This window comes from Strongylocentrotus purpuratus, unplaced genomic scaffold (genome assembly GCF_000002235.5).
Source record: "Strongylocentrotus purpuratus isolate Spur 01 unplaced genomic scaffold, Spur_5.0 spur5_scaffold_6, whole genome shotgun sequence".
Taxonomy (NCBI): domain Eukaryota; kingdom Metazoa; phylum Echinodermata; class Echinoidea; order Camarodonta; family Strongylocentrotidae; genus Strongylocentrotus; species Strongylocentrotus purpuratus.
Window position 1 is genome coordinate 22,267,994 of NW_022145612.1, and position 19,886 is coordinate 22,287,879.

General features: G+C 36.3%; 1 protein-coding gene across 1 annotated transcript in view; it reads left to right on the forward strand.

Annotated features, from left to right (window-relative positions):
• Positions 1-4,685: 4,685 nt before the first annotated feature.
• LOC115929849 overlaps positions 4,686-19,886 on the forward strand; it is a 40,238-nt gene continuing 25,037 nt past the window's right edge. The window contains exons 1-2 of the mRNA XM_030999922.1: positions 4,686-4,705; positions 7,811-7,943. Of these exons, the coding sequence (XP_030855782.1) occupies positions 4,686-4,705; positions 7,811-7,943 (153 nt within the window). The remainder of the gene's footprint in view (positions 4,706-7,810; positions 7,944-19,886) is intronic.

Genomic DNA, 19,886 nt, shown 5'->3' on the forward strand with positions numbered 1-19,886 from the left:
TGCTCTGCTATTCATCACCTCCCTGGGTCACACACCCATCTCATCAGCCATTGCCACGTGTAAGCCTGTGTGTGCGTGAGAGTGCCGAGGTGTTGGGGACCCTAATTGACCAATCAAGTGCCACTGCCTGTGGAATGACCCCTCCCATTTACCCATCCCTTGGAATGATGAGCGGCTAACTGTACTAGGGATCAGGGATGAGAAGAGATGCATTAACCTGGAGTTCATGCACTCCAAAAAGGAAAAATCAGAGAGTTTTATGGAGCTGTGTGCCACTTAAACCTGTCTGTCACCTCAGTACTGAAGATTTTTTTTTTCTCCATCTATGTGTACAGTACTCCTTTTACATACAAATTTACACAGAATTTAATTGAATTTATGAATTGGAGCTACAGTACTTCTGTAATGTTGTCATAATTTTTGATTTCTTATAATTTGTTTCTTTCTTTGAAAACATGTGAGATCGATATACATTCACATTCAAGTACGAAAACAACATTGTAGACCATTTTTGTTAGTGAATATACCACTATAGATATGCACCATGATGAAGGCAAAAATTGTAGAACTATGTTGCCACTCCCACCATTTATATTAGACAAATAAACAATATAAAAATATTAAATGCCAACACTATTGTTCATGCTCAATCATTCTCTCAGTTTTTTTTTCTTCTTTGTCATTTCCTTTTAAACATACATGTATTTACTATACCTGTCCTTGATTCCATTCACTTATAACATACATGCATACATGTTTCAATTTTACGAAGGGCATATATAGAGACCAGTAAAGTGCATGCTATTTTCTTAATTTGATGTAACCTTATTCTATGCAGGCTTGATAATGGGGGGTCTCTTTCCAATATCCGGCTTGTTTGAAAATGTTTTAATATCATCACTCCTTTTAATAACAATTTTGATTATGATGATAATTTGACTTTTGAAGTACACATACATGTACATGTAAAAGACTCTAACAAAAGACATGGATGGTTTGTTACACAAGCAGATAATGGAACATTTGCTTTGTAGTATATACAGTTTCTGGAGTAATGCATACTTGCTTTAACTTGTTTTGCTATCATATATGTTTTTTATTGATGTTTATTGTATTGAAACATGGTGGTTTGTACAATTTCATCATTTTCTTTAACCACAGTTTACTCATGATGTTCTATAGTTTATTGTTTTGAAAGAGAATGGTGCATATATTAAAATCAGGCGCGTAGCCAGGGGGGGGCGGTGGGGGCAGTCGCCCCCCCCAAAACGCCGGCCAAAAAAAAAAAAGAGAGAGAAAGAGGAGAAGAAAAAAAAGGAAGACGTAGGAAGAAAAAGGGAAGAGGAGTCGAGAACGGTACAACGAATCGTCAAAGCTTCCGCGCTTCGCGCGGGAAGGGGGGAACTGAGTTCAAATTTAGGATTAAGGGTCGGGAAAGGTACAACGAATCATCTTCTTTCTCTAATAATTTAATGAAACGTCAAAACTTCGCACGAGAGGGGGGGGGGGGGGAACAGACTTCAGACAATGATTAAGGGTCGGGAAAGGAACAACGAATCGTCTTCTTTCTCTAATAATTAAATGAAACGTCAAAACTTCGCACGAGAGGGGGGGGGGGGAACAGAATTCAGACAAGGATTTAGAGTCGAGAAAGGTACAACGAATCGTCTTCTTTCTCTAACAATTTAATAAAACGTCAAAGCTTCGCGTGAGAGGGGGGAGGGACTAAATTCAGACAAGGATTCAGTCGAGAAAGGGACAACGAATCGTCATCTTTCAAAGCTTCCGCGCTTCGCGCGGGAAGGAGACTGAGTACAGATAAGGATTAAGAGTCGGGAAATTAGGTACAACGAATCGTTTCTTTTCTCTAATATTTTAATGAAACGTCAAAGCTTCGCGCGAGAGGGGGGAGGGACTGAATTCAGACAAGGATTATGAGTCGTGCAGGGTACAACGAATCGTCTTCTTTCAAAGCTTCTGCGCTTCGCGCGGGAGGGGGGAAACTCCCCCCTCCCTGCACCCACCCCCCTAGGGAGCGCGCTTCGCGCGCTCTTTAAGTGATTCGCACGCTTCACGTGCTCACTACCGCCCCCCCTAAAATGAAATCCTGGCTACGCGCTTGATTAAAATCTACTATGAAAAATAAGGATACAGATTCATCATTATTTCTTTTATACATCATGCAGTCATGGGAAATGGGACATGTAGAAGTATATGAATGGGTTAAATATACATGGCTTAATAACACCAATGTAATTTGGAACAAGATTAGAATGTGAAGATGTTTCTCTAATTATATGTACCATTGCAGTACATTTTCTTTCATTCGCCCATATTTTTTTCCCTATATTTAACCATTGTTTCTTTGAGATTGCTATTACATTAAACATTCACCAACCTTGTATTGTATACCATGGATGAAAGGAATGCATTTTGTATCACCCCCTGGGAAGAAGGGCAAGGATAATTTCAAGATATTGTTATCTTGAGGAACTATGGGCTCTTCTTCATGTTGGGAAGATACCAAAGACTGAAAGAGAGAAGAATTGTTTGAAACTCTCAACCAAATTATACATCTTACAATCATCCATACCTACCAGTGTGAATTATTCATTAGTAACCTTTTATTCACAAAAAATGGTTGGTTAATTTCCAGTTCTGGATACATGCAAGCTATAGATAGGTCTTCTTCTTATCTATAGCAAGCAACCGCTCGGAGAACCAATCAATACCATGAACTAGGGACGCCCTGGTGTCCTCCAATAGGGCTCGCCCATCTGGTTACAAACAATAGAACTACTATCGTCATCGCACGGCTCGGGGTGCACACATGGTAGAACAAAAGAGGGAAGGAATATCAAAAGAAATGGGGTTGGATCAATATGCATTCATTATTACCATCCCAAGCACTCCTAATGCAACTTTAATAGACTGTAGTATGGTAGGAAAGGAGAGAGAGAGAGAGAGAGATAGGAAAGAAATGGAGGTTGTGTATGGTAAATGTACAATGATGTAGGTTAAGGGGGGGCTGATGATATGGAAAAGAGAAGATGCTTTTGACAATTTTAAAGAGAAAAATGTATTTAATCTTAAGATGCAGAAAGTTTCATGCAAAATGATCTAGGTTAATTGTCTTGAGAAAAAAATAATCTTTTGATCTATTATTATTTTGTAATTGTTTTTTAATTGATGAGATACATGAAGACTATCAAACTGGGTAAAATAATGTATATTTTTGGTCATTTTATATATCATGGTGGAAAAATAACAAATATTTCTCTAGATTTATCACTCTTCCCTTAAAATAATTTATGAACAGCTCTTTAATAATCAAGGAATTCGGGGAGAGACAAATTGGCATATTCATGCAGTTTCATTTTGCGTGATTAAATGATGAAAACTATCAAAATGTGAAAAGTGATCAGATAATTGTGATACAGGTAAACTGTTTAAAAAAAAGAAGATTATTCATAAAGCCTTTCATCATAAACTCATAAAGAGAAATTTGGGATACGAACTGATATTTCATGATAAGCAGTGCAATAAATAATTGCGAAGAAGAGCAAACAGACGAGCTTGAATTAAAGGTCAACATTATTTATATAGAAAGAGAGAGAGAGAGAGAGAGAGAGAGAGAGAGAGAGAGAGAGAGAGAAAGAGGCAACATAAAAGCAGAATAGGAAAGAAATATTATTTCAATTTAGATGATTGAGTCTGGTAATTTGTTTGCTTTCATATGAGGAAGCCTTGTAATACAGAAAGGTGCCTCCCATTAAAAATTGGGACCTGCGTGACATTAAGCAACTCGATCACTTTCCATTTCAATGAGAGTTGATTTATAGATATTAAGTTGCCTGAATTTGCTTCTACCCTTTTTAGCTCTATCTCTTATTGACATACAAGGGGCGAATTTGGGTTTGAAAATAAGAAATGCACATGTCTCATTGTGTTAAATGTTTTAAGTAACATTGCATGGTTCATGTTGCATTTAATTCATATTTAAAAGAGTGAAAAGGTAGGTTAGAGTAGTTCCATGTATGTTAGGCAAGCTTTTACACTTGTTTACCTCTTCATTTCTAAAACTAAAAGGACTAAAGTTTGGAAAATGGTTTGAAATAGAATCTTCATTTAGAGCTCTTGGCTATTATGTCTTTTGCCCATATTTCATACTGGTTATACTTCATTCACACTGCCAACCGACTCCTCACCAGCTCCCAATGTTTAGCCAGTTAGGGTAATGTAACTTTTGCCCTGTCTGTTGTCAATCTGGGGTATAAAGTCTGGTCAGTAATATTGGGAAAAGGTTTAAAAAGGCCAAAATAATGGACATTTTTTATTTTGTTTTTCTTTGTTTAAAAAAAATATGAGGAAAAAAAAGTTTTACATTAAACATAATTGCCTTTATGAAAAACTGCATGATTTGTGTAATTTATCCATACCCTAACTTAAACATTTTGATAATTAAAATGATGAATTAACAAATTTGAAGTGAAATATTACAACTGGAAAAAAGGGATTTTTACATTTTCTTTGTTATTTTGACAAATTTGTAAAAGTTCACTAACTACATGCTACCTAGCAAATTAATCTACATCATGCATACAAGCTTGTAGCATGTATGTAACCAGTATTTTTACACATGTGCTGCTTGTATTTTAGAGTATACTTGCACTTGGTGATCCTATATGGAGGAGTGGATTGATGGGTAGGATGGATGGGGAGAAAAAAATAGTTTGACGAAAGAGCCATGTTTGGCTCATGATTTTATCGAATTAATTTGACTGCCAGACTAGCTCCAAAGGTCAATATATATCGAGCAAAGTTGGAGATGGTCCCGTGTATAAAGGGTTATAGGCTGCAATGAACGTACAGGGATAGCTAGGAGAGAGATGTTATTGATGATGCTCTCCACAATTCTCCCAGAGGAAATTCTTCAAATGAATCAAATCAATTTTCAACATGTTGGCGGAGGTTGCATCTCCATGTAAATGTACTTGTGCAATATATGCATTTTATATGTTTTAGATTTTCGTTTTATCCTCATTTCGTTCATCCTTTCTTTAGCAAACGACTCCCTCCCATAACCGTGTCTCTTGTTTTATTTTCTTTCTCTCCTCTCTGTTGCTCTCCCCTGTATTCCCCCTTCACATGTCAAAGGGCGCGTTCATGCTTGATTTTGACGGCCAGAATCAGGCATCTGTTACGCGTTTAGTTTAAAACACGGTTGCGTCTTAGCTCACTTTTGTAGAATCACCGAAAAACGGCGATCACGATCGCCGATCGTAAACTCACAAAAAGATGCGTTTACAATTTGTAAACGCGTTTAAATGGGGTCAACGCACTGACCTCTAGTGGGTCTACGTAGCATGCACAGTGAAGGTTTGCGAATCCAGCTGGAAGACCAATTAAGGCCACACACTGAGAATTGCCTGGGGGAGCCAGAGAAGTAAGCATGAACACTACATCGTGGAACTGCGATCACGATGAGCGTTTACGATGAGCGTTTCAGATCGCTCATTCTGCCTTCAAAATTTAAGCATGAACGCAGCCAAACTCATGATACTTTTCTCATTTCTATCTCTATCTTTCTCTTCCTCTCTCTACTTTTTGTGTTCATCCTCTCTCTCCGTCACTTTCTGCTCCCCGCTCCCACTATTTCTGTCAAGGCGTTTAAAATATACATTGCTAATAATTACTGAATTACTGAAATAATAATAATACAGTAAATTTTACTGATACTAATAGATGATTAGGATTAATTCTCAATTTGTCCTGCTTTATTTTTTGTTGAATATGTGAATTTATTTTGTAGTCTAGATCATTGCACCCTCTGTGGCTTTCAAAATTGACTGAAGTATGAAGAAAAACAATTAGAAATGTGCAGATTGACCCATTGATTATACTTTAAAATGGGCAACACTGGTGGTGGGACGTACAATTATTGAGGAAGAAGTCAGCTGATTTTGGCTGAATCCCCCTTACCTTCCCATAATATGTTGAAGGCAATTCCCGGGAGTGTACAGAGGAATTATCATTTGACACTTGCAAACCACCTAGGGATATTATTCATACCCTCTAGAGCCCACCAGATCAATATACTTTACTTGAACACTCTTCACAAAATGGCTTGATGAAAATTCATTTCCAGTCTTTAGGATTATTCATTAAAGATGCAATAGAGTCTTTGCCCCTCCAGCCTCTTGGGGGCAAAAAAGAAGAAAAAACCAGGCCACAGGAGAGGAAAATTTGGTTTCCTGTTTCAATCTTTTCCCCTCATGGTAATTCTATCTCACTGATAAATCAAATGTGTGGGAATTTGGGATTCTGAGTAAGATATTACTGCTTTAAAAAAAAAAAATAATAAAAAAAAAAGTTCACTAGTAGTTTTTCAAGTGACGAATTGATAAGTTGTCAAGAATGAATTGTTTTTTAATTGAAACAAAGGTTGCGATATGTGTCATCATTTGAATAGCAGGAGTATGGTTTCAGTAACTAAAATTTAGAGACACTAACTTTTTAAAAGTGAATTCTTTATTGCTCTTTTAACCTAAATTCCAGCAACGTTAATGGCTGATTTTATCTCACAGTACCTTGGAAAAAGGTCACTCTTTTTAAGGTAGGGGTACATTTTCAATTCATCAACTACATGTAGTGTATCATACTGCACATGTTGTACATGCATGTAGCCTTTCATGTAGCAAATGATACCTTCTCTCTAGATAGGTGCTTTTTTTTATCTCCGTGACTGTAATACTTTTGGGATTTAATACAAAATGAAAAATAAAAAGTCACTTCTGAAAACCACTCTTTGATTACTATCACCATGGGAACTATAGAATAATGAATGTTGACCACAGAATGTGATATAGCCCAATTGTGGCCGACCCAAATCCATAAAGTAATTTACCCGATTTCTCATGATTTGGCCACTCGTACTTTTAACTTGAAAGGACAATTGAATGGTAAACCACCAAACACAAACCAATATGAATCGAGCACGATCTTGAAAATGATTTATAATGGAGACCAGACAATACTACCGTGTGCTGTGACGCAGAGTGATGAAGTGAATTGAAAGCAGTTATTCATTGAGCTGTCATCAGACCTCCTATTACTTATGAATGACAAGAACAAATGATGTCTTGTATGGTGTTTTATAAAAGCAGTACAGCAGAGCTACTAGGAGGTAGTGTAATAAGAAAGGAATAAATATGATGGAGGCAGGGAAAGAGACATGATTGGAAATGGAAGTTAAAGAACTGATTAGCTCCTATACTCTGCGATTTCTCTAGTTTAGATTCTAGTTTGTACTTTGTACTCATATTTTACTGTTAATTCATTCATTGTTCCTTTTTGTGAGATGAGATGCAGAGATACTGAATTATTCACCTTCATTAATGACACCTGCCATGACATATAGTTCATTTGTTATTTTTTTCTATGATATACCATACCATAAACCATACAATTACTTATATTTATGAAGTAAAAAGAAAGGGAAAAATAAGCATTGAAAAAATCTTCAGCCAACAACTGTTCTTTATACACATTTGCATTTACATATAAAGTTTACTCAAAGATATCTGTTAAATTCTAATTATAGCTTGCTTTGTGCAATTGGATTTACAAATGATTTTATCAGGATATGATGATGTATACTTCTATTGAATATGTTTCATATCAAAATTATGATGTGTGGGTCTCATAATTATAATTCTTATGTGTTGTTAGTGGAAGTTTGTTTTCTTGCATGCTGTTTGTATGTATTTGTTTTCTAATCGTATGATGTTTGCATATTTCAACACTTTAGGTCCGGTCAAGCCCCTGGACCAGAGGGTGATTCTGGACATATCAACCACAAGGAAGGTTCTACTCCCAGGGCACGGTCAACCAAGACAAGAGAGGGTGTCACAAGTACCGCATCGAAAAAGGAATCGCAACAGGTATGATTCAGTGACATATCTTTCACCACTTAGATCACTTAAATCTACATAATGTAGAGTACGTAGCTTGTGATTGCTTGACAGCACCATATATTAGCTTCAACATAGATATCTTAATATTAATAGAACCACTACTCAAGGTAATCCAAGTTCTCCAGAATTAACCTGGCTACAGATTTCAGTGCACTCAACCTTCAATGAATTTCTTTTTATCAAGTACCCATATTCTACACCTGGATTGAGGATGGCATATGTAGGTTAATGTCTTGAGACACAATATTGCTTAACATTGTAACAAGTCACTATCTTGTTTGTGCACGTACCAATGAAGTTCTTGCTATTGTGTTCTTTTGTTTCATAAAGCTTTACAGTATATATATAATACCCATACATTGGTATACAAGCAGGATCAAGAGTTCATCAAGAATGAGAGTAATTAGATTCTCCATACTGCAACAATTTCATGTCTTTTACATGTAGAAATGCTTGAAGGAAAGGATTCAATGATCTACACGAATGCACAATATAATAGTATACGCATCTTATGCATGGTATCCTAAGCTAGCTACTTGAATGTAAATCCTGTAAAGTGCGAAATGTTAAGTGTGCGTATGTAAGCCGACCATTTAGCTCAGGATGAGAGATCAGGCTCTGAGAAATCCTCTAGTGGTAAACACCCAATGCGAAATTTTAGTCGTTTCTGTTTTAATCCAACCCACAGAGTATTAGGTATACAGTGTAGCACATTTTCCTCGCAGTTACAAAGCACTTTACAATTTACTTCAAAAAGTACAGGTATAGAGTATACAAATGATTCTTTTGAAAGGAGATCTAGCTCAGACTTTAATGAACATATATGTATTCTTCTTTTTTTTCCTTCTCCTTCTGTGCATATTGTGTGCAAAATTGTCAGTTTTTTTGTTTAATTTTTAATCTCTTTACATTACCAGTAGTATTTGGGAAGAAGGATTTTCATAAGCTTTATATTTTTTAAACGTATTTTTAAGGTGTCTTCCTTCTTTCAAAAGTCTTTTTTGGTTGTCAGGCCTAGAATATACCATTGCTGTCACGTAAAGTGGAAGTACTTTTCTTTTCTCCAAATGACAGATGGGCTCTGTTTGAGAACCCCTTCTTTACAGTGTATACCCAAACTACTATTGAGGTTGGAGATGCACGCCAAGGCTTCTTCAGTATACCACTATGTCAAATAGCACAGAAGTGAGATTAATTTGAGCTCACAATTCTCTTTCATCGCAAGGTTGTTTTAGCTTAAAGCCCTTCTAAGGCTAAACAGGAATTGACAAATAATGATGTCCACCCATTTATCAAGGAAGATATTTCCTCTCCTGTCTCTCTACCATTCTCCGTCTCGATCCTTCCACTTCCTTACTTTCTGTCGCTGTTCCTTTTTGTAATCTGTCTGCTCTCTGTCTCTGTCTCTCTGTCTCTATTTTTATCCCTCTCTCTCTCTTTATTTTTATCCCTCTTTCTTGAGCTGCTATCTATCTTTGAAAGTGTTTTGGTTTACATATTTGCATTTATGTCTAAAAGAGCATTCATCATCATTTTCTACTTCTACTTTCTTCTTTCTTTTATACTTTACATTTGTGTCTAAAAGAGTATTGGTCATTTTCATTTTCTACTTCTACTTTCTTCTTTCTACCAATCGTTTGTGGTGTAAACATTCAAAATGTTGCTAAGAAATATCAACTTGCAATACTGAAAAAGAAAACTTATGAGGGAATGTGTAATGTTAGATGAGACAATATTTGATGAGAGAATGGTGATGAGAATAAACAGAAATACTGATGAAATTGGGTGACCGGTCTTAATCTAGAGACTATCTGGAGCCTTTTTGTCTGTATTATAATCAAACTTGAAATTAATTTTCTCTGCTCAAGGATAGTACAGTCAAAAGAAGTGAAAAGGATTCTGTTTCATTTTGACCTGAGATCATTGATTGCTTCAATTGATTCAAGAAACTGCCATGTTCCGTTAATAATCAGCTTATGGGAGTGTTATGAGCTCACGTTCTTGAAAGCTAACTGTTCTTCCTGCTGCCAAGAAGGATTGAGTTTACAGTCCTTTATGGGAGGATATTGCACAAAGTGTGCATGATCTCAGTGAAAGTGGCAAATGTCATGTTCTGTTTATGGAAAGCTTGAGGATTGTTCCTGCTTCAAATACTGTCAGTTATATGTAAATAACCAAGAGAACTGAAGAAGTGGGAGTTGTATGGGAATGAAAGTTTAATGAATTTGATTAAACAACAAAATAAAAAGAGTTCATCATCATATTTAACTAGTGGTAAATAGGAAATTATCAAATGGTCATGAAAATTGCTTGAATCTGTATAGAAAATATAATGGTAATAATGATTTACAAAATGTGGGGTCCAAAGTGGTCCATTTTAGTGTAATTCTGTGTTCTATACTTCTCATATTTTTTCAAGGAAGCTTTCCTTATAGTTTCTTGTATTTGTGTAGAAAGCTGTTTCTATACCAGGAGTCTATCATCTTGAGACTGCTTTTAACATGCAACAAGCTTATATGGAATGCATAAGTGCATTCATACCTTCTGCTACCTATTTTACATGTTGGAAGAAAATGGTATCCCTGATTATAGAATGAAATACATGTCCAAAAGACTAAAACTTTGTTTTCAGATTATCACCAGAAGTTCTGGAAACAAATTGCCAAAAAATAAAATAATTAATTTTGTAAATTTGGAATGCTGGCGAATACAGTGGTTTACATGTTTATACTATAAAGTAGAAGAAATTGATTGAATAAAGTGGGTACATAAGGCAAGGCCAGCCAGATAATGGAGACCGTGATCCATTTCCATGCAACAATTGTTCATGGAATGTGGTTGCCAAAATAATGATGACATGGTATTCCAAGGTAAAGAAATACATCCAAGCATGACTTCATTCATTCCTTTTTTTCTTTTCCTTGATAGCCTCCTCTTTCCTCATTCTTTCATTCTCTTCCATTATCAATACATCTTATCTTGAAAAGTGGCCTTTAAGTTGTTAATTACAGGTTAAAGGAAGCTTTGTATGAATTACACTTATTTCTAACATTTTGCATCAAAACTCTGCATCATTAATGAAATAATTATTGCAATGAATGTACATGTTTTCTTTGAAAATATGTTCATTTTATATTTTATTTTGTAAATAATGATTAAATAACTCATATCTTACAAATCATCTCCTCAATTATTTTTATTATGATAATCTTGTAGAGAGGGATAATCACTCAAATCTAAAAACCTCATTCTCATCTTGAGACTGTGCTGCCGTTAGAGGCTTAATACTTTTGAATTTAATCCTTGTGTCTGAACCTAACTGACAACCATTGTTCAATGAGCTACTTTGTACTCCTTTATTAAGCCCTTGTCTATCTATTTCTTTACGTTGGTCGGTTAGTAGAGAATTTGTCGCCATGCGGTAGTCTCCTTGGGACATCAATGCCTTCTTGGGCATTGATAATACCTTGTTGAAGAATATTATTCTGTATTATGAGGATATTACTACATGGAATTATGGCTTGACTGAAGGTGATTATTGATACTATAATCTGTTTTAAAGTTGAGTATGTTTGATGATGACTGTGATTAGTGATAGTGGTTGAGGTATTGATCTGCCTGTATACACCTCATGGGTTTTCCTGGTCAAGAAATGTAAGCATGTTCTTGCACATTATTAGACAGACCTTCTGTGATATTGAATGCATTTTAAATTCACCAACATTAAAATGCAGTTGAAGAAAGGTAACAGAAGTCTTTTTTATTTGATAAAAGCTTTGATTATGTTTGAATTTAGGGGTAGCGCTTGACCTTTACAGAGGTGCCAACCAGTACGATTTAATTGTATTTAGTACGATAATAAGAGTGGAATACGATAATACAATATCACCTCTTAAAATACGATTTTTCAACAAAAAAACAAATAAAAACAGCTCTGCCTTTAAGCATCAAGAGCTTGCAGGTGATATACACACGTGCACTGCAAGAATTAGGTACTAGTCATTCTTACTTATCCTTTGAAATTCATTGAATTTCAAACTTAACTAGTGCATTTAAAAATTTAAGCAGTCCTTTTCCAATTTTAGTAGCCATTGGCTACTAAGATATTGCTACTTTTGAACCAAGATTTACTGATAGCTAGGAAACTAATGTTTTTCAACTGTTTGAGAGAAGAAAAAATGGACATAGATGGATGCAGAACATATATGTATCTACAAATACTTCAGCTTTTGTTAAAAAGATCCTTTGTTTCTCTATTTATTCTTTATTCTTCTTTCTCTCTCTCTCTCTCTTCTTCAATACGTTTTAAATCAACGTGATGCTGTACTTTAAATTTGCATGAATTAATTTCAGATTTTCAGAAGAAAGAGATAGGAAATGTTGTTGAACCTCTGCATACTTTTCATACATGTAGGTACCCCAGTTGTCGATTGTTTTGTTTTGTTTTTCTTCTTCTTCTTCCTTCCTTCCAAAATGGGTCACAGCCAATCACACCTTTCAATCATCTTAATGAAGCAAACCTTGAATGGTATTAAATTTGCAACAAATTAAGCTCTCCCACACTGTTCCAATTAGTTTGTTATTGCTCCAAACCAAATTCCCTCATGCAACAACCTTCATTTCATGTTACCAATTAACAATTTAAACTAAAAGTACAATATTATAAATATGGTGGTGCAGGGTGGTTATGTGCATTCAACTGGCAAGAAAGTTGTTGAAGATAGATAATGACTTTTTTGATACTCTACTGTAACCTTTTTTTTTAGCATTATAGAACATTAATTAACAATTTTATTGTTTTACTCACAGATGTGCAATAGGAGAAAATAAAAATAAAAATCAGTTTAGAGGGGATGAAACTGTTCATATGTTGATGCGCTGTTGTAACGTCAACTCCGATTTTCAACACACTTTCTAGTGGTGATGTGAAACTATTTATAAAACTGTAAATGAGACATTCCTCATCCAGCTCTCTTAACCTGCTTAAATGGGATACTTATGTTACATCCTAGAGAGCAGTATATCAAGGAGGCAAGCTGCCTGTATGTAGAGGTATACCTTAATGAAATGATTTACTTTAGCAGTCAGCCCCATTCAGCATCTATTTGATACTTAATTTACTCATCAACAGGTTTTAGTTATACCCAATTGAATTTGGATACTGCCTGAATGAGGGGAGATTGAAGGATAAGAGAATATAGATCCTGGCCACTCTCTCCCTCCCTCCCAACACACTCATGCCTAGCTGAATTGACCACTCTAGTTAAGTTTACATTCTCCCGATGCCAAGGTAACCATTTCTTAATTGATCTGCATCCAAGCCCTATTTTCATTATGTACATCCTTCCGTAAACTGCACTGACGATTTCCAATAGTGAGCGGCGACGGGGGAAGAGTAGAAAGTCAAGGCCGCATTATGTGTTATTGCAGCTTCTTGTTCATGAGAGCATGCAATATTAAGTAGCTAAACAAGAGTCAATTTGTTTTGAGTGAGAGAGAGAGAGAAGAATATCTCTATTTCTTTTGATTCCTCATGTTATCGTGTCCTCTTTTAATTATTCTGAGCCATGTTGAATGAACCATTCTGTTCTTACCTGCAGGGGTGCTATTATGTATACCTCTGTAGTTAATTGCTTGCTATTCATGAACACACAATCTTTTTGGTTTCTTTCATTCATACTTCTATTTTCATCCTTCTGTTTCTGGGCCAAGAATATATAACCGTAAATAGAGAAATATCAACTTCTTTAGATACTGTAGTAATTAAAATGTAAAGAATATATGGTCATAAAGTCTGTTGATGAAATGCCATTGTAGTGTATGCATGACTCCCCTAGTACTGACAATGGCAGACCGAATCTAGAAAGGAAATCAATTTGATTGTTGCATATCATACCTTTGTAAATTCATTATCCATGATGTAGATTGCATCACAGATATATTACACGGCAGTGACATTATCTTGTTTTGAATGTGGAGAATAGTACAAAGAGTGTAGGTGAAACAAGTATTGATAAGATAGGAATGTGAATGGAGTGAATGCTTATTTCACCCAGGATATTATATTTCCTCCTTTTTTTTCTAGTACTCTGAACTATAAATTCTGTTTCAAATTTCACCATAAAAATATATTAAATCTATATATGTATTTATGGTTAATTGTCCACAAGAAACAGTCTCTAAATAGAATATTGTTCTCAGTTCTCAATATCCATGACCTTGTTGAAAGTTCAGGCATAATATAAAAATTAAAAATTTATAGATGCAGCTAACACCCTACCATTCATCCATCACCAATCCATCAATATTGATTGTCAATCCATTTGTTTATTATTTATATTAGATCACAAAATAGGGTACTTTTGATCCAGGTGTACTCAGGTGCACTCAGGTGCATAGATGTGGCTTCCTTGTAGCACTATTTTGATAGTGTTTCAGCCATTTTATACAAAAGGCTATATTACAGACATCCTAACTTCAACTTGTTACTTTTACTAAACCATTTTGTGAAAGATATGAATACAACCAAGTAAGATTATGAGCATTACCTTTTGAAAATACACAGGTTAATACAGGAATTTTGTATGTGTATAGCCTCCTGTTAGACATGCTATCGATATCATTCATTGTAGGAAGGTTCACATGAAGGTACATTAACTTGAAGTAAGGTTGTGGTTATAAACTTCAAAATTATCTTTTAGTTTATAGGGACCGTGCGGGCACACTCGTGGTTACGTAACATTAAGTTAACTTGACGTTACAAACCACAACATATCTTAAAGGGGGGGGGGGGTCCTCACTTGAAGTAATGTGCCATGAGGATGCAATTAAGGACTGTGAGGTTGTGCCAGCTTGTAGTTAGAATGAATGCTATCCCCAGCTTTTAGTTAACTTTTAATACTCATTGTTTCCGTCCTGCATGAACCTTTGTGGTAGTTAGTGGATCGTTGTTTATTATATAAATTTGAGGTTTCGGAAACTTAAAGTTTATAACTATGATGGTAAGTTCGCTAATGTAATGGGTTCCAACCCTTTTTCCTGATCAATGTTGACAAAAGAGAGCCTTGATTATTTTAATTTTTCATGAATCTTATTGTGAACAGATAAACTGGAAAATAGAATTCTATAGTTGAAATTCACATTTGGTGCGTCTCCTATTTGTAACAGTATTCAGGCTTCACACCCGCTTTTACTAACATTTACACTAGATTTTCCCTCTAATTGTACCTCTATGCCAGTTTAATTTACAAAGCAAAATATGTTAAGACCACATGTTGTCGTGGTGGGCACAATACCAGGGTGTCGGTGGAAGCGTTTTTAGGGGCGTCATCTTTCCCTGATCGAGCCAGAGGCATCCCACGTCACACTAGGTTCCAACTGGCCGTATTCAATGTCAATTTTCTGCCCGAGCAGAGCTATTGTCTGTGCATTATACTCAGAGGAGCAACATGTGCGCAGTCTTATTAGATATTGAATTTTTCCCATTTTTTTCTTCTCTCTCTCTCTCCATTGAGGGCCAACAATGAATAGTATATTTCATAATAATGATTGGCCAGTGACTGGTGTATATGAGTGGTGTGTCTGTGTGTCTGTCTCATTAGAGTGATAGCTACAGGAGCGGATGATGAAGGGCGATGAGGAGGAGAGAGTGTTTTTTAGGATGGATATAGTGAGGATGTTGCAGGGAAGTGCTGGTTACCGTAGGCGTGCCTGGTGGTGTTTGCCGTCCGGCCTAGCACAGAGCACGCTCCCTCCCTCGTTCTCATCTCTCTCTCTCTCCCAGTCAGTCACACGGCATTAACAAGATGAGAGCATCTAGGTGTAGAATCCTTGCGTGTTGTCTGTAAAGCACTATATGCCAAGCTAATAGCTACAGGCAGGTGGCATTAGTCGGATGAGCATTGCTCACTACTTCCCTTATAATGATGCCGGCTTCAGCCCTGTTTATCAGCACTAGTAGGTAAGATCCATATTTCTGTTATCTTACTTTATGCATGTATTTCAATTCAATTCAATTCAATTATTTCGCAATATAAAAATCAAAATATACAAAGTAACAGTAAATTTTAACTATATTTACAAAGGTTATATTATATGCGGGGCTTTCAATGAAGGTTGCATTTGATATTGTATAGTGTGCAGTGTTTTTCTTAGGGCTTCCAAATACTGGCAAAGTGATGAGTGTACTTTAAGTCTAGCGTTAAAGAAGAGTGTGGGATGCAATCTTCAGGTAATCAGCTTTTTGTTGATCAACAAAAGAGAAACTTTGAAAATAGACACCTTCCCTCCAGCTACGCTTTCAGCGGTTCAATGGAGAGCTGAGCTAAGTGTGTCAATTTACCTGCGCAGTGAGATTGGGAAGAGATGGGAGGGTGCTATCAGCTAAGATCATTTGCATGTAACTGGCAAACATTCAGAAGGAGAATACAGCCTTCCTCTTTGGATTGATTTAGTGGTTGTAATGTGGAGAAGCTGATGACAATAGCCTTTGTTGATTTGGCAGCATACCTACAAGTTCTTTTTGTTAGTGGTACAGGTTGGCTGAAAGGAAAGAGTTTGCTAGAGTGTTGAGCATCTCTTATTTGATAATGCTTTATCTCCCCAGTTTAAGGACCACTCAGTATACCGGTAATCTTGTCACAGGGACATCTAAATATAGTTAGAACGAAGCAGTATGGAGACAGGGAAGTGGGAGACACATATGCAGAGAGAGTGAGAGACAGACAGAGACAGAGAGAGAGAAAAAAAAAAGAGAAGAGAAGAGAAGATAAGAGAAAAATTATGTAGAAGTCCATTATGTTTGCATGTTGCCGTAGAAACATCATGTACAGCATTCCTTTTCTTTTATGACAATCTATTGCTCCAATTTCCCAAAATAGATCTAATGGGTATAGACAGTAGGCTGTTAATTACTCTCGTTTGTGAATTTCTGCCTATCTGCATCCATTCAAATATCATGGTTCAATTGAAACGTTGATATCATGTAAATCTATAGTGTACATATATGCCACTTAATTTTTCTAGATTTGCTTTTGACCATTTGATTCATTTATGATTTAATTGAAATTTTGTAGGGCCTATCCTAGACATGCAGGGCCTAGCACCGGTGGTTGTCTGAGGTCATGGGGCATCCAATATGGTCTGTCAGTCAAGAGAATTAAGCGAGTCAAGGTAGAAAATCGGGAAATTGCTCTTCAAGCAGTAGAAGTTTGAATTTTAATGTGGTTTCATCGTGAAAGTTTGGTCATATCTCAGCCATATCTTTCTGTTTCTAACAACTTTTACAGTTCAGTTACTATATGTACCAAATATACAATTCTTAACCAAAAATTATTTGATGGTGCATACAAATGTAATGCTACTGGGTCCACTACATGATGAATATAGTAAATATCATTATTGAAATATTCATTAATATGCTTAGTCATGAGCAATTCATATTTCCCACTTGATCAAATTTGTCCACTCTTCCCATCAAATATTACAGAAATATTCCATGACTGTTTGTTTCTGTATCTTACTAAGACTGTTTCTCTATCTTACTAAGACTGTTTCTCTATCTTACTAAGATCTGATACATTAAACATCCCAGTTTATCTTTACTGATGACCAATACCTCCTACATGTGCTAGTACACAGAGGTCCTGGGATACCCTAGGAGAAACCACCGGCTTCCCATACAAACATACACAGTACAGCCCTATACCCACCACTCTCTGTCTGTCTCTCTCTGTGTCTCTCTCTTTTCTCTCTGTGTCTCTCTCTCACCCCAGCAACCAGTCATCCACTTTCACCCCTACCACTCCATTCTACGCTACTCCATAGATTGTGGTACCACACAATAGCCTGCTACTGTTATGCTAATGACAGCTACATATTACTCAGTCAATAATAGCTCCAGTTTCCCTCTATTTTTCTGTCTGCGAGGCACTCTATAATACACCATTGCTTTCCCATCAATTAGAGGGCACAATAGCCCGGTGTGTGCGACTCGTGTTGTGGGCGAAGGACAGAATAGGAAACAGTTTGATCTTCTGTCAAGGGGCTCCTCGTTAGGGGCCTGATCTTTCTCCTCTGCAATGATGGAAAGGTGGATCCAACCATGGGATACAGGCACTTAATTTGTGATGGATTCAGGTAGGGTACTTGTGTTGATTTGATGTTTGTGCAAGCTTGAAGAGAAAGGAATAGATCAAGAGAGAGAGTTTTGTATGATTGATGCTATTCATGCATAGTGCTGCTAATCGTTTGTCCCACGTATGTATGGGTATTTCAAGCAATTGTTGCGTTTTATGTTCACCATGGATAATCCCCGTCGTACGGAACCCCTCTCATTTTATTTGACAATTAATTTCAGATTGGCATGTTATGTTAGGGAACCTGAACAGGAATGAAAAATAGGTTTTATAGTTTGCCTGCAGTAGATCATTGTATCTACCAACAACAGAAAGTAACCTATTGTGTGGGTGATGAGCTTCATACCAAGTCAATTCATACATTGTAATGAGATGACTGTGTTGTCAGTCACTAATTTTATGTTTATTGCACTTTCATGAGAAGGATGCATGGGCTGTTTGCTTGTAAAAATGCATAATTTCCTTCATGCCTTGTAGTAATATGAGTTATTTTTAGCATTATGTCGACCATAATGGTCACAGAAGTGATGAGTCTGTGTATAAGTAATAATAATTGCAAAAAGTACTGAGATACATTACAATTACATGTATATTGCTACTGTTCTACACCATCAATACATTGGTTTTCATATTTATATGATAGGTACAATGTGTATGTTAAAAACAGTGGTAAAGATGGAAATATCTAACTATCTGTGTAAGATTTTGATTCCTTTCATCTTCAAATTACGTTGAACTGGTAATACTAGTACAAAGTAAACAGCATAAGCAATGATGTATTGATGCTATGCATCTTAGATATTGCTTCAGAAGATAATGCAAATCCAGAGTATGCTTTACTATTAAAGCAGCAGATGCACTAGCTACCAGGTTGATTTCCACCTTTAAGTGAGGAATCTACCTCATTCCTCTCATTATCTGGGCTATGAAGCATGCATGCCGGGGATGGTAAAGGATGATTCCCAAAATGGAGCCCTGTTCCTTCGTTTCTCTCATGCTAGGATTGATTAAAGTATCAGTCCAATTGGATTGAGCTCGAGTGATGCCAGGACTGGAGAAGAAATGTAATAAGGGATCATGTATGCGGTGCCCAAGCTCCTAGTCCATAGGCAAACAAGCCAGAGGGAGAAAGAGAGAGAGAGAGAGAGAGAGAGAGAGAGAGAGGGGGGGGGGGTGGAGATTGACGTATACCATGAGACGTACAGAGAAAGAGGTAAACTGTCAGAGAGATTGAGAGAGAGAGGGGGGGGGGGAGATAAACATATACCATGAGACAGAGAAAGAGGGAAACTGTTCGAGAGATTTAGAGAGAGAGGGGGAGAGAGATAGATTGAGAGAGAGAGACAGACAGACAGACAGAGATGAGAGTGTGACTGTGCATGACTGTCTTCCTGCATACATGTACATATATATTATTGTACTCTTAGATTCACGCTGTATGTATGCATATATAGACAGAAGTTATCTCCTCCATGAAATCAATCCTGTTTGCTTTTTTTTTAGCTGATGAAATTAGAATTGATATATCCTAAAAGATTACTCTTTTGCTGCATGCTTTAGTTCCAAGTGTATTACCCTGCAAAATGGTATAGAAATTTGGTCAAGGTTAATTCATCGAGGCAGGCTGTTTACTGAAAACATATTTCAGTGATTTAGTTCATTTTTAAGGTAGTGGTTATAACATTCAAGTACAATTTTACAGTAATTCAGAGAATATGTGGAATATAAATCATGAACGAGACTTGTATGACTACCAAACATCAGTTATCACTTT